This window comes from Sorex araneus, chromosome X, assembly GCF_027595985.1.
Source record: "Sorex araneus isolate mSorAra2 chromosome X, mSorAra2.pri, whole genome shotgun sequence".
Classification (NCBI taxonomy): Eukaryota; Metazoa; Chordata; class Mammalia; order Eulipotyphla; family Soricidae; genus Sorex; species Sorex araneus.
The window spans coordinates 373,300,269-373,313,583 of record NC_073313.1 but is presented as its reverse complement, the minus strand read 5'-3'; the positions used below and the strand labels follow the sequence as shown (position 1 = coordinate 373,313,583).

Sequence of the window (13,315 nt, the reverse complement as noted above, 5' to 3'; positions counted from 1 at the left end):
GGCAGAGGCCAGGCCGCAGTGGGCGCGCCGTGACATCGGTGCATGTCGTGCTTTGCAGTGACCCCGGAGCACCGGCCCAGCGCCCCGGCATGTTCCTGCTGCTCCTGGTGCTGGAGAGGCTCTACCCTTCCCCGATGGACGGCGCCCACTCGGCACTCAGCCTGGCACCCTTCCTCCCCCTCATCACCAGGTAGCATGTGGGGGTGACGGGACGGGCACAGCTGGGCTGTTCAGGGATGGGGCTGGGGCGGTGCGTCCGGGAGCACCCGGGGGAGCAGGCAGTAGTGGTGAGGCAGCAGCCCTGCTGGAGCTCGTCCGGGGGTTTCTGGATGCCCCTCCCTGTGTTTGGAGACCTTGTGGGGCCGGGCCAGGGCTGGGGCCTCACCCCACTTCTGGGGAGGAGCTGAGGCGGCGGCGCCGGCTGTGGGGGGTCAACCCGCACACTGTGAGCCGGCCACCACTGCCTAGTGGGCGAGGGGCGCAGCCCGTCTGTCGTCACTCCTGACCCTGTGCAGGCCGCTGACTGCCTGGGCCGGGGCGCTCAGTGAGGAGATGCGGAGCAGAGTGGGGTCCTGGCCCTGGGTCTGGGTGGTCACCCATGAGTCTGCTGTGCCTCTGCCAGCTGAGCTCCAACCCTCGACTTGGTGTGATGGGTTGCTGGTCTGATGGAGGAGGACAGTGCTGCTTTATCATCATTTGCCTGTTTGCTTGTTGGACTTGAATATGGGAGACAAAATCACAACTCGGGGCTGGAGCGATAGCACAGTGGGGAGGGCGTTGGCCTTGCACGCGGCTGACCCCGGTTCTAATCCCAGCATCCCCTGAGCACCACCAGGAGTAATTCCTGAGTGAAGAGCCAGGAGTAACCCCTGTGCATCGCCGGGTGTGACCCAAAAACAAAACAAAAAAAAAAAATCACAACTCAGGTGGTCCCCAGAAGCAGGTGGGGTAAATCAGAGAGTGTGTTTGAGTGTGTGAGTATGTGTATATATATGTGAGTATGTGTGACTGTATGTGTATGTGTGAAAGTGTGTGTGTGTGTGTGTGTGTGTGTGTGTGTGTGTGTGTGTGTGTGTGTGTGTGTGTGTCCACGTGTCCGTGTGCGGAAGCTCTCAGCCGGGTCTGTGTGCATAAGCCCAGAGCCAGGTGTGTACGGGAGCCCTCAGCCCTGGCCATTGCAGCAAGAACATCAGAGAGAAGGACTGGAAGGAGAGTTGTAAGTCACCCCCTGAAAACAAATCTGGGGACTCTCAGTCCATGCTGCACCCTGAGCCAAGCCACGTGCCCAGACACAGTGACTCATCCAACCCGTTCTGGCTTCCCCATGCACACACCTACAGGCATTAGTGGGAACAAGGCCCAGCTCAGTGCTCAGGTCCCAGCAGGCCCCCTCACTGGCCACAGTGTCACGTGTCTGATGGCAGGGGTGACCACACTGGCCAGTGTCACGTGTCTGATGGCTGGGGTGACCACACTGGCCCTGGTGTCCCATGTCTGATGGCAGGGGTGACCACACTGGCCCTGGTGTCCCATGTCTGATGGCAGGGGGGACCACACTGGCCCTGGTGTCCCATGTCTGATGGCAGGGGTGACCACACTGGCCCTGGTGTCCCATGTCTGATGGCAGGGCTGACCACACTGGCCCTGGTGTCCCATGTCTGATGGCAGGGGGGACCACACTGGCCCTGGTGTCCCATGTCTGATGGCTGGGGTGACCACACTGGCCCTGGTGTCCCATGTCTGATGGCAGGGGTGACCACACTGGCCCTGGTGTCCCATGTCTGATGGCAGGGGTGACCACACTGGCCCTGGTGTCCCATGTCTGATGGCAGGGGGGACCACACTGGCCCTGGTGTCCCATGTCTGATGGCAGGGGTGACCACACTGGCCCTGGTGTCCCATGTCTGATGGCAGGGGGGACCACACTGGCCCTGGTGTCCCATGTCTGATGGCAGGGGTGACCACACTGGCCCTGGTGTCCCATGTCTGATGGCAGGGCTGACCACACTGGCCCTGGTGTCCCATGTCTGATGGCAGGGCTGACCACACTGGCCCTGGTGTCCCATGTCTGATGGCAGGGGTGACCACACTGGCCCTGGTGTCCCATGTCTGATGGCTGGGGTGACCACACTGGCCCTGGTGTCCCATGTCTGATGGCAGGGGTGACCACACTGGCCCTGGTGTCCCATGTCTGATGGCTGGGGTGACCACACTGGCCCTGGTGTCCCATGTCTGATGGCAGGGGTGACCACACTGGCCCTGGTGTCCCATGTCTGATGGCAGGGCTGACCACACTGGCCCTGGTGTCCCATGTCTGATGGCTGGGCTGACCACACTGGCCCTGGTGTCCCATGTCTGATGGCTGGGCTGACCACACTGGCCCTGGTGTCCCATGTCTGATGGCTGGGCTGACCACACTGCCAGGGTGTCATGCGTAGCGTGACGAGTCAGTGAGTGTGTGTTCTCTCTCCCCAGGTGTGGCCGCTCTCCCATCTACCGCTGCCGGGAGATGGCGGCTCGTGCCCTGGTCCCATTGGTTCCCATCGACGAGGTTCCCCGCACCGTCCACAGTCTACTGGCCAAACTCCCTGACCCGAAGGACCCAGGCTGGCGGCAGAACCATGTTCATGGGACTCTTCTCCAGGTGCATGTGCATGGGTACCTCAGGCAGGGCAGAAGTGTGGGGACATGGACTTTGGGGTACAGCCCCATCTCACAGCACGCCTCCTGACCCCTCGTTCAGCTGGGAGGGTGAGACTGATGGGAGGGGAGGTGGGCCCAGCCACGCTGCTGCCACCGTCTCGGGGCCTGGCCCACTGTGGCAGCAGGTCCTGTGTCTCCCAGTGTTTGGAGACCCTCCTTGCAGGAACCACAGTCGGGCTGTGCCCTGCCTAACTGACCAGTCTCGCTCTGGACAGGGGGTCTGCTGGGCTCCTGCGGGTCACGGGTTCCTGACCCGCAGGAGCTGCCCACACCCACACAGCCTGTCGGGCCGTGGCGCTGGCATCCTGGGGGCTGCTGGGACAGTGCTTCCACGGAGGGCCCTGCTGGTCAGAACACCCGGCAAGGGGCCCCTGTGGGCATGGTCTGCCCCGGACGCTCAGGGTGGGGAGAGCCTACAGTTCTGGAGGAAACTGGTCTCCACCTGCCTGCCACGGGCATGGCCCGAGGAGTCTCAGAGGGACACAGCCAAGGGACAGGGTCGCTGGCAGGGGAGGTTGGGGCTTCCCCTGGGCCCTGACAAAGGCCCCGAGTGTCATGCTGACGTGGGAGTCGTGTGGCGTGCGCATGCACACAGACAGCCCTGTACATGCAGACTCATGCAAGTCCATGTGCACGCATGTGCATACAAGCACACATGTGGGAGCTGCCGTTTCCCTGAAGCACCGCCCGTCAGGCACAGCAGGGCTGTCAGCCGTGTGCTCTCTCTGCAGGCCTTCCACCTGCTCAGGGCTCTGGCGAACTCCACGCACAGGACACACCCGTGCCGGCAGCAGGAGCTGAGCGCCGTGGCCCTGCAGGCCCGTGCCAAGGGCTGGCTGGCCCAGAGGTACGTGAGTCCCCCCAGAGGTGCCCTGACACTGTCATTTCTGGTTGGAGTTTTGAAATTCCTTGTCACACGTTGTCCCCCTTTCACTCTGGATCGTAATGCAGGAAGGAAACTGGGCTCGTTTTTGACTGGCTTTGTGGCCAGGCTAGTGCCTGGCACTGCCGTGTCCTCTCGCGCCTGTGCAGGGCTGCAGGGGGCAGCACCGGGCAGTTGCAGGGCAGGAGCATGAGCCTGGTGTCACCCACCCAGTGCGGGCGGCAGGGGGGCAGCGGCCCATGCTCCCTCCTGGCTGCTCCTCTTGAGGGCTAGGATGTCCTCCCAGACCCCGTGCCCGGGAGCCCTGCTCCCAGGAAAGCCTTTGCCCGCCATGACATGACCCGCTCCCGTGCTGCTGGGTAGAGAATGCAGGTGTGCGCTGACTGTTTGGAATCCATGCTTGTGAGCTTTGGAGTGGAAGCTCAGTTTGAAGTGTTTGAGTCTGTGCTGCTTTCTGTGGACACGGACACGACACGTACCAGCGCAGAGGGGGCTCCTGTCTCCCCACATCCCCACCAGACTCAGATATGGGCCCTTCCCACCCTTCGAGGTGACATGTGGTGGCCACTGGGTTTCCCGACAGCCGCAGTGAGTTTTAGACGTCCGTTGGCATCTGTCTTTGGAGAAATGACTTTTCACCTCCTCACTCGGGCTTTGAAGGGGCAGTGGGTTTTGTCATGCCGAGTCAGTCTGTGATTTAGGAACAAGGGGGTGTGCTCTAGGCGTTTCTCTTCCCAGCCGACCCCCTGGGGTGGGGCACTGCCTCTCCCAGTGTCCAGGACTGTGCCAGGAGAGAGGAGGCAGATGGGTGGGGCTCCTCGAAGCACAAGCCATGCATCTCAGGAAGCGATCCCACCTGTGTGTGTCTAAGCAGAGACGTTCAGGTAGCATGTACCACCCAGCACCGGGGCAAGGGTCCAACATTTCCTGCTTCAGCTCCTCCGAACTTGCCGAGTGTCCGAGAAGGAAACGGGTCCTGCAGATACGTCTGTGTGCTCATGGGTCACAGTCAGAGACGGGCTCGAGTGGGGCCTGCTGAGGCTTCCTAGGCCCCGAGTCTGAGGCGGGCCGGGCCAGGGGTCGAGATGGCCGGAAGAGCCACAGCCAGTGCCCACTCTGGGGCTCCGAGGGGTCTAGGCCAGAGGGGAGAGCAGGGTGGGGCAGCGGGTGAGGCCACTGTAGAGGCCCGTCGAGTGGTCATGCACAGGAAGGCCAGGGCGGGGTTGGGAAGTGTCCGTGGCTGTGAAGGGGCCAGGAAGCCCCAGGACAGGCTCTGGCCCTGTCCCTGCCCCAGGCAGAGGTGGAGCATCCCGGCTGGCCACCTCCCCACACCCCCCACACCCCCTGCCCCCTTCCCGCCCACACCACCTCGCCTCTGCCCGTCTCTGCTGGTGTCGCTGGGGCTCACCGCGTGTCCTTCCCTCTGCAGGCAGAACCCGTGTCTGGTGACCCGAGCTGTGTACCTCGACCTGCTCTTCCTGCTCACACGCTGCCTCGATGGGCCTGCGGGAGGCGCGGCACCAGGTACCGCAGGTGTGCTGCCCTGGGCAGTAGGCCGGTGCCAGGCGTCCCTGTGCCCTCGGACCCGCAGCTCCAACCCCGTCCCCGCTTCTGCTCCCCCGGGGAGCGCCCGCAGACTGCTTCCGCAGGGGTGACGGGAGGCTGCGTGTGCCCGGGGGGGCCTGGCAGGTGCTGACTGCTGACGGGCCTGAGCCCTCCCACACGCCGGGGTACAGCTTGGTGACCGCAGGGCGGGCTGGCATCAGCCTCTATCCTGGGCCCTTGTCCGCCATCACAGCGTTTGAGGGCCACTTTCCCACAGCGGTAACGTCTGCCCACAGCAAGGCTTCTGTGGTTCCGCCCGGGCCCGCAGCGTCCAGCTCTGCCAGATGAGCCTCCGGCAGTGCTTTCGGGAGGGCTGGGCGGGCGCCTGAGTCAGGAGGTGGGGCCAAACGGGCGTCTGCGGGCGCACTGTTGGGGTTTCCAGGTGAGGTCAGCCTTCCCGAGCACCCCGCTGGACTGTCCTGCCTTGTGGACAGTGGGGCTGGGGCCTCCTTGCCTGGCGTTTGCTCTTGTCGGAGAAGACCAGAGACCCCCTGAGTCTGAGGCCACTGCAGGCTTCATCTGAGCTTGCGGTCTCGGGAGCCCGCACACCCCCAAGTCTGACCTCTGCTCTGGCTGGAACCCTCCCTGGGCGCTGGCCAGGCGGGCCTCGGGCCTCGCTGGCGTGTCCGCAGCAGAGTCCTGCGGAGGGAGTGCAGGGGGCTGTGGGGGGAGACTGCACCACCCCGCACCACCGCATAGCACCTGGACCCACTCGGGGGCCTGCACGTCTCTTTCCAGGAATGTTTGTAACTGACACACGACATCTGGTCGTGTTGTCATGCACACCTGGTTGTGTCCTCGCACACGCCTCATTGTGTTGTCATGCACACCTGGTTGTCTTTGCGCGCACCTGGTTCTCTTCTCACAGGGAGGCCGTGCTGTCCGTGAATCCCAGCTCACAGGGGAGGCCCCCCTGGTGCTGAGGAGGGTCTGCGCAGCCCAGGGGCAGCGTGGGTGGAGTGGCCTTCCCCGGGGATGAGGGCCGAGGGGCCCTCCCACCTGCTGTGGGACTCTGGGGCTGCCTTGGGGTCAGGAGTCCTCGGGGAGGCGCCGCCACCCACCCTGGCCGCGTCTCCTGCACTTCCAGCGCTTCAGCATCGTGACTTCTGGGACGACGTCGGAAGGATCCTCCTGGATTCGGAGCTGGCCACAGGCTTCCCCCCGGCCTCCTCGGCGCCAGGCCTGCCCCAGTACCTGCGAAGCCTCACCCAGCTCGCCATGGCCGCCGTGTGGGCCGCGGCCACCCCGTCAGGAGGGCAGGGCCGGGACCCCCCGCTGGCCCTCTCTCTCCTCCTGGAGGCCCCCTTCCCAGAGGTGCGGCTGCTGGCGCTGGACACGCTCTGGGAAAGGGTCTCGGGGCCCGGCCGGCCACCTCTGCTTCGTGACCTGGGAGGGACCGTCCTGAGGCTGGTCGTGAGAGAAAGCCACTCGGGGTGCCTCTGCAAGGTGAGTCCGGGAGGGGACCTCGGGCAGAGGGTGGGCCAGGGGCAGAGGCGGCCTGAGGCCAGCTGCTCCTCTCACCTGGGGGACCACGGGCCTGAGTTTCTCTTTGGTGCGGCTCGGTCCCACAGATCCTCAGAATCCTTGACCACATGGACCCCGGGGAGTGGCTTCCCCAGGTGGAGGCCTGTGTCCAGCTGAGCCCAAAGGAGTTCTTGAGCTGGACCCTGGACGCTGCTTCCGGAGAGAGGTACGGCCCTGGCACAGAGGCCTGTGAGCCGCCCGCCTGTCCTCTGGTGCCCACGTGCCCGTCACCCCCGGGCCAGCCTAGCAGCGGGGCTGCGGTTGAACCCTGGCCAAGAGCAGGTGGCCGGAGCCAGCTGGGTCCTGACTTCGCCGTGTGGCCGCCGTGACCACACTCCCTGCGCGGGCTGCCCGCTTGGCTCTCACAGCACTTTGCTTCCCCAGGCCCGAGGCTCCGGGCGTCGCGCTGAGACTTGCCTCCAAGGTGATCGCCAACTGCCCGCAGACGCACGAGGAGGTGAGGCTGGGTCAGCGTGTCCCTGGCCGCGAGGCCAGAAGAGTGTCCTGTGTGGCACCAGGGACGGGCCCGGAGCCTCACTGGGTCCGGGCTGGCCGGCTCTGGGCAGCGCACTCCGCCCTGGAGGCTCAGGGGCAGGCCCGCCCCGGACAGGAGGCTCATTGCGGGTGCATCCAGGCTCACATACACTCCTACACACATGCAGGCACAGACACACTCATTCACACGTCTACACATACATACACCCACACACACATATGTGCACAACTGTGCTCATATGTTCCTGCATACATACTCATTCACAGCAACGCTCACACATACACGCAGCCTCGTACACAGATCTGCACTGACATTCGCATCTGCACCCACACGTGCACACACCCTCACACATGCCACATTAACACCGACATTTGCACCCACACATACACGCACATATGCCGGTTTGCATATATACCCATGCTCACGTTCTCACACGCACACACATTCCGACTCTACAAGACAGCCAGTGCCCCTGTGTGTGCCTCTTGGTGGGGATGTGGGGCAGCAGGTTGGCACAGAATGTTCATAGGGGCGCTGGGCCCATGGGAGCTGCTGTCCCTTGGGGGTGTGCCCAGGTCAGCCGTGCTGTCTACGGCCACCGGCTCTACAGGGTTTGTCCCTGCAGACAGACCCGCTCTGGGGCCTGGTGCTGCCATGCTGCACTGCACAGAGACTGGAGGGGTGGTGCCTGGCATGATCTGGGTGCTCGGCCCGACGGGGGCTCGCCCACCTCAGCGTGCACAGCCGCCCCGTCTGGGCTCCACCGTGGGGCTGAACTGTGTAGCTTGCCTTGCACACAGCTCTTCATGTGCCTGGTCGGACCCAGGGGCCACAGCGGCCAGTCCCTGGGCCAGGGTCAGCAGATGCAGCTGGCTCGCACCTGCACCCCGTGAGGCCCCGGTTCCCAGGCCTTCCCTTCATGCTGGCAGGTGCAGGAGCTGGAGCGCTGGGCTCACCTGGTCGTGGCAGCCTGTGCAGACCACCAGCCCTCGGAGTCCCAGCTGGCTGCCGCCGCCGCCCTCACCAGCACCGCCACGTCAGTGCTCGCCAGCCCTCGGCCCGTGCTGGGTAAGTGAGTGGGCAGCCTGCCCCGCCCCGCCCCCGCCTCCAACCAGGCCACAGAGGGCCGAGGCGGGTGTAAAGGCTGGCATGGAGAAGGGAAGGGTGAGAGGAAGGAGGGTGGGGTGAGTGAGGGGTGCAGGAGGGAGGGAGGGAGGAGCACAGAAGCCTGGCAGGAGGGCTGCAGGGGTGTGGGGTGAGGAGAGACGGGTCAGGTCAGATGTAGAGACAGCATATCCCTGCTGGTGCCTGCAGGGCAGAGCAGGGGCTGGGGGGCGAGGCCTGGGGCGGGGCCGGGTTCCGCCCCAGGCAGTGAGATATCACTGAGCTGGTCGCGCGGGCGGGCTGTGGACAGGGCTGGTCCCTCGAGGCGCCCTCCCTTGGTCCCCGTGGTGTCGGCCACACGGCTTGTTCTGTCCCGGAGTAGAGGGGGAGGGACCGGGCAGCCCCACGGTGGACAGCTGTGACTGCCTTCTCAGGGACGTCTCACCTCCGCCTGCCTCCACGCCTGCCCCGTCCTGGGCTGCAGCTGCGGGGCCCAGCAGGCCGCCCTGGCCGGCACCCAGACACGTGTCCCCCTCTTCCAGGCCTGCAGCACACACTGGCGCTCTGGAAGTGTGTCCTCACGCTGCTGCAGAGTGAGGATCAGGCCGTCCGTGACGCGGCCTCTGAGACCGTGACGGCCACCCTGTCACAGGAGAACACACGCCAGGCCACAGGTGCTCTCCCACGCCCTGCCGCATGGGTCGGGGCAGGTCTGCCTCACAGGGCCGGACGTCACAGAAGACCGCTTGGCCGAGGGACAGGCAGAGGCGGGCAGTGGGCGGTCAGATCGGGCGGGCGGGGGCATTGGCAGGGAGAGGCCGGGCTGTACCCGCACAGGTGAGTGGCCTGAGTGAGCAGGGCCAGGAGGCCAGGAGGGGCCGGGAGGGGCGCAGGGAGCAGGGACTGGGGGGACAGGTGCAGTGTGTGGCCCCCGAGGTTTGGGCCCCAGCACCTCCAGGAACGGCCAGAACAGGAGGAGAGCTGGGCCGGGGCCCCGAGCCGGGCACCCTGGCTGCTCCCTGGGGCAGCAGGCGGTGTGCTGGGGGCAGTTTTTGCTGTTCTGCTCTGCTGGGGTGTTGGCATGCGGGGCCTGTCCCCAGTCCTGCCGGCCACCCAGGCCAGGCGGCTGAGTCCCTCCCACCCCGCTGCTTCTGCAGACTTCGCCTTCTGCCCAGTGGACGCCGCCGTGGCCCTGCCCCTGGCCGTGACTGTGCTCTGCCATCTGCTGCAGCAGTGGGACCAGCTGGGCCCTGGGCTGCCCGTGCTGCTGGGCTGGGCGCTGGAGGACAGCTACTGCACTGCGGCCCCCCTGGACAGCTCACAGCAGGTGACCCAGTGGACCATGGTGGTGGACGGGGGTGTCCCACAGGCGCTGGGCCGGGCGGGGGCTAGCTGGTGGCGAGGTGGGAGGCAGGTGGGGGCACTTGGCTGACGCCGCACACGTGGCTGCAGGCAGAGGACGACAGCCTGTTTGAGAAGGACGACGTGCGCCTGTGGGTCGAGCCGCTGCGCTTTGTGAGGCACCTCTGCGGGCCCCTCGCCCAGCTGCTGGCACAGCCTGGCAGGGCCTGTGGCCCCGGGAAGCTCGACCCCCTGCAGAGCGAGGCCTCGGAGCAGCTCGAGCACACGCGCGGGCAGCTCCGGGCTCTCCCGCCTGCGGCCGCCTTCCTGCACACAGCCCAGTGGACACAGCTGCGAGTGCGGGAGGAGGGCGCCCTGGCCTGCCTGCGGCTGCTGACCCCCCTGCCGGGGAAGGAGCGGGCCGCGCCCTGGGCCCTGATCCCCCGCTCCCCTGCAGAGGCAGCTTGCTAAGGAAGCACAGGGCCGCGTGGCGGGGCCCCCTGCGATGGCACGTGACCGTGGACTCCAGCATTCTCGCTGGGGAGGCGGCCTGCTCACCCTGCCGCAGGGCACAGCAAGGCCCTTGTCCCCGGGCCACCAGCGTCCAGCACCGCCCCCTCATTTCTGAGAGGCATCCAGCCCTGGGTTTGGCAGGACGCAGGTTTGAGGAGGGGCAGTGGGCCCATTTGAGTCAGTGCTGCTGTGTCCTTCCTCACTGGGCAGAAATGGGCTCCAAGTGGGGGTGCTGGGCTGCCCTGGGCCTGCTTTAGACGGATGTTGTCCTCACGGGAAGAACCAGAGCTCCTACGTCCCAGAGGTGCGGCCCAGCCAGGACACCTCCTCCCGCTGCCTCCCAGGCTCTGCCTCCTGGACCGGCCCTTCCCCTGACGCCCAGCAGGTGTCGCCATGCCCGTGGGTCCCGGCTCTAGGGCCCGTGGTACCACACCCACTCTGGTGAGCAGGCCCAGCTGGGAAGGTCCGAGGGGCCAGTGAGAGGGTGTGGCCAGCTCAGCTTCCAGGTGTGACCACAACTCCAGAAGTGCCTGGGAGCACGGGAGGGGGCAGTGACCCTGTCCCCGGTGGCTGGCCCCTCTCAGCACCCAGCACTTTGGTGAACTAAAGTGATCGATCACCTGGTCAGCCAGCCCCTCCCCTGGCCTGGGAGCCCGGTGGGGGGAGGTGGGCAGCCTGCCCGACCCTGCAGTGCAGGTGAGATCAGCAGCTCGTCCTAATAAACTGCACCAGCACGACCCGCCTCGTCACATGTCACTCTGGGTGGGGAGCCGGGTGCAGGGAGCTGAGGCGGGCTTCTGCCAGGTCTGGACACAGCTCCGGTGGCCGGGAGGGAGGTCTGCATTCCTGGGAACACTGCGAACGCTCCAGGCTAACGAGAGGCCTTAAAGTGGCGCACACTGGCCTGAGTGGGCACCCGCCCTCCCGCCGTGGCCTGGGCCTGGCTCCCTCTGGCCTGGGAGCTGCCTCCTTGAGTTAAGCAGTGGGGCGGACAGTGCTTGTTCCCTCCGGACGCCCGGGGAGAGGCTTGCCAAGCCGCTGGCCTGAGAAACCAGGAGCGCAAACCGGAAGGTCATGTGCAAAAGGTGGGCCTTGCACACCGCCGCCCGAGCACGGCCAGGTGTGGCCCAAACCACAGCTTTCGCGTGTGGGTTGTGGGGGGTCGCCTGGAACCGCGTCTCCGGGCTCGGAGCACTGGCCGGCCGTCTGGCGGCGGGAAGTGGCCTTCGGGCGCACTCGCGCCTCTGGCCGCAGCTCACGCTCTCGGGCTGCGCCCGGCCGGCCCCGGGCACGTCGCGGAGCCCGCGCTGTTCCCGAGCGCCGGGCGCGGGGCACGCGGGGCTTTCCCGCCGCCCCGCCCCGGGGGGGCTTGGCCGCGGCCAACGGGGCGCAAGGGTGCGCTGACGTCAGCCGGCTCGCCTCGCCCCTCCCCAAGGGGGAAAGTGGCGGCGGCCAATGGGGCGCGAGGGAGGTGCTCACGCCCCGCCCCCATTCGGGCCGCGCCTCGCCCCAGCGGGAAATTAGCAGCGACCAATGGGACGCGAGGGAGGCGCCGGTGCCACGCCTCTCTCCCCGCCCGGGCTCCGCCCCGCAGCCGCGGAAAATTGGCGGCGGCCAATGGGGGCCGAGGAGGTGCTCACGCCCCGCCCCAGCGGGAAATTGGCAATGGCCAATGGGGGGCCGAGGTGGTGCTGACGCCCCGCCCGTCCCGCTTATAGGCGCGCCCGGGCCCGGCTCTCAGCACTCGGCGAGCGGCCGTCGGTCCGCGGGCGGCCCCGCGCGCCGGGGTCCGGGCTCGTGCCCGCAGCGGAGCCATGTCCACCGCGCTGCTGTCCGCCTTCTACGACCTGGACTTCCTGCACTCGGTGAGCGGGGGTCGGGCCGGGCCGGGGGCGGGGGCCGCGCGCCGACCGCCCGCTGACCGCCCGCGCGTGCCCCCGCAGGCCGAGACGTCGCTGGGCAGCCTGAGCCTGGGCGTGCTGGACGCCAGGGCGGCGGGCGGGCGGGCGGCGGGCGCGCCCGGCCCGCGCTACAAGACGGAGCTGTGCCGGCCCTTCGAGGAGAGCGGCGCCTGCAGGTACGGCGACAAGTGCCAGTTCGCGCACGGCGGCCGCGAGCTGCGCCTGCTGGCGCGCCACCCCAAGTACAAGACGGAGCTGTGCCGCACCTTCCACTCGGCCGGCCTCTGCCCCTACGGGCCGCGCTGCCACTTCATCCACAACGCCGACGAGCGGCGCCCGCGCCCCGCGCCCCCCGCGCCCGCGCCCCCCGCGCGCGCCGGCCCCGGCCCCGCGCGCCCCGAGCGCCCCGAGCGCCCCGCGCGCGCCGACCCCGCGCCCGCGCCCGCCCCCGCGCCCGCGCCCGAGCCCGGCCGCCGCCTGCCCATCTTCAGCCGCCTGTCCGTGTCCGACGACTGACCACGCGCCTCCGGCCCGGAACCCCGTAACTTATTTATTGCCTCGTGGAGAGCGTCCCGGGCGTGCCCGCCCCGTATTTATCCAGCCCGCGGGGGAGCGAGCGAGCTGTCCTTCTATTATGTTAAATTATGCCGGCCCTGGCCCACGGGCAGTGGTCGCTGCCTTTCGTCGCTTCCCCGGGTTATTTTATTGTAAATGAGTCAGGACCTTAATTTAAAAGATGGTATGTGGTATTTATTTCATTGATTTCTGCCCCTGTCCGCGTGCGCTCCGAGCCCCGCACGTCTGCAGGCGGGACCCCCGATGCTGTGGACAGGGCGAGGCCGCCCGCGCCTTCCTCTGTGTTTGAACGGGACATTTGTGTTTACCCAGCGGTTCGACTGTGACGAGGACACGCAGCAATAAGGACGGCCCACGGTGCCTTCGCGAGGGCCAGAACTTGCCTTAATCATCCTCAGCCAAACGAGTATTTCTCCTCTCAGTGCCTGGGAACTGAATGTAGGATGGCTCCAACTGCACAGGATTTTTTTTACCACTTTTTTATAGATGGAAAGAAAAGGGGTCATCTCCGTGCTGATGTCCATGTATGTAGTATGCCAAGACGCCTTGTTTACTTACAGAAAATTCCAGAACTTGTACCGTTTCCCGTGCACAAAAGTGGGAATGTCTGAGCTCCCTGGGCACCAAATGGGCTGCAGGCGCTTCTAGAAGGTGCGCTTGGAGCTCTGT

The 13,315-nt window shown here is 66.4% G+C and overlaps 2 protein-coding genes across 6 annotated transcripts in view; both read left to right on the top strand.

The window, feature by feature from the left end:
* The window catches only part of THADA (THADA armadillo repeat containing), a 51,729-nt gene extending 40,831 nt beyond the window's left edge, over positions 1–10,898 (top strand). For 3 of the 5 annotated variants that reach the window (XM_055121987.1, XM_055121990.1, XM_055121986.1), the window contains 11 exons: positions 59–190; positions 2,476–2,644; positions 3,435–3,550; positions 5,016–5,119; positions 6,279–6,637; positions 6,763–6,881; positions 7,100–7,172; positions 8,141–8,279; positions 8,858–8,989; positions 9,473–9,642; positions 9,768–10,898. In XM_055121987.1, the coding sequence (XP_054977962.1) occupies positions 59–190; positions 2,476–2,644; positions 3,435–3,550; positions 5,016–5,119; positions 6,279–6,637; positions 6,763–6,881; positions 7,100–7,172; positions 8,141–8,279; positions 8,858–8,989; positions 9,473–9,642; positions 9,768–10,127 (1,873 nt within the window). In that variant the 3' untranslated portion in view covers positions 10,128–10,898. Of the gene's footprint in view, positions 1–58; positions 191–2,475; positions 2,647–3,434; positions 3,551–5,015; positions 5,120–6,278; positions 6,638–6,762; positions 6,882–7,099; positions 7,173–8,140; positions 8,280–8,857; positions 8,990–9,472; positions 9,643–9,767 lie in introns of those variants that run through there. The other 2 variants (XM_055121989.1, XM_055121991.1) reach the window with 2 other exon arrangements.
* Positions 10,899–11,081: 183 nt separating this feature from the next.
* ZFP36L2 (ZFP36 ring finger protein like 2) lies at positions 11,082–12,586 on the top strand. Its single transcript, XM_055121369.1, has 3 exons — positions 11,082–12,034; positions 12,113–12,427; positions 12,473–12,586. Exons 1-3 carry the CDS (start codon positions 11,984–11,986, stop codon positions 12,584–12,586), a joined length of 480 nt encoding a protein of 159 aa, XP_054977344.1. The 5' UTR covers positions 11,082–11,983.
* Positions 12,587–13,315: the final 729 nt, after the last annotated feature.

What these genes read in the sequence shown, in the direction of transcription:
- ZFP36L2 (XM_055121369.1), top strand. Translation starts at nt 11,984, where the DNA reads ATGTCCACCGCGCTGCTGTCCGCCTTCTACGACCTGGACTTCCTGCAC. An exon ending in ACCTGGACTTCCTGCACTCG is followed by an intron (nt 12,035 to 12,112) that starts GTGAGCGGGGGT and finishes GTGCCCCCGCAG; the next exon opens with GCCGAGACGTCGCTGGGCAG. An exon ending in CGCGCCCCGCGCCCCCCGCG is followed by an intron (nt 12,428 to 12,472) that starts CCCGCGCCCCCC and finishes GCGCGCCCCGAG; the next exon opens with CGCCCCGAGCGCCCCGCGCG.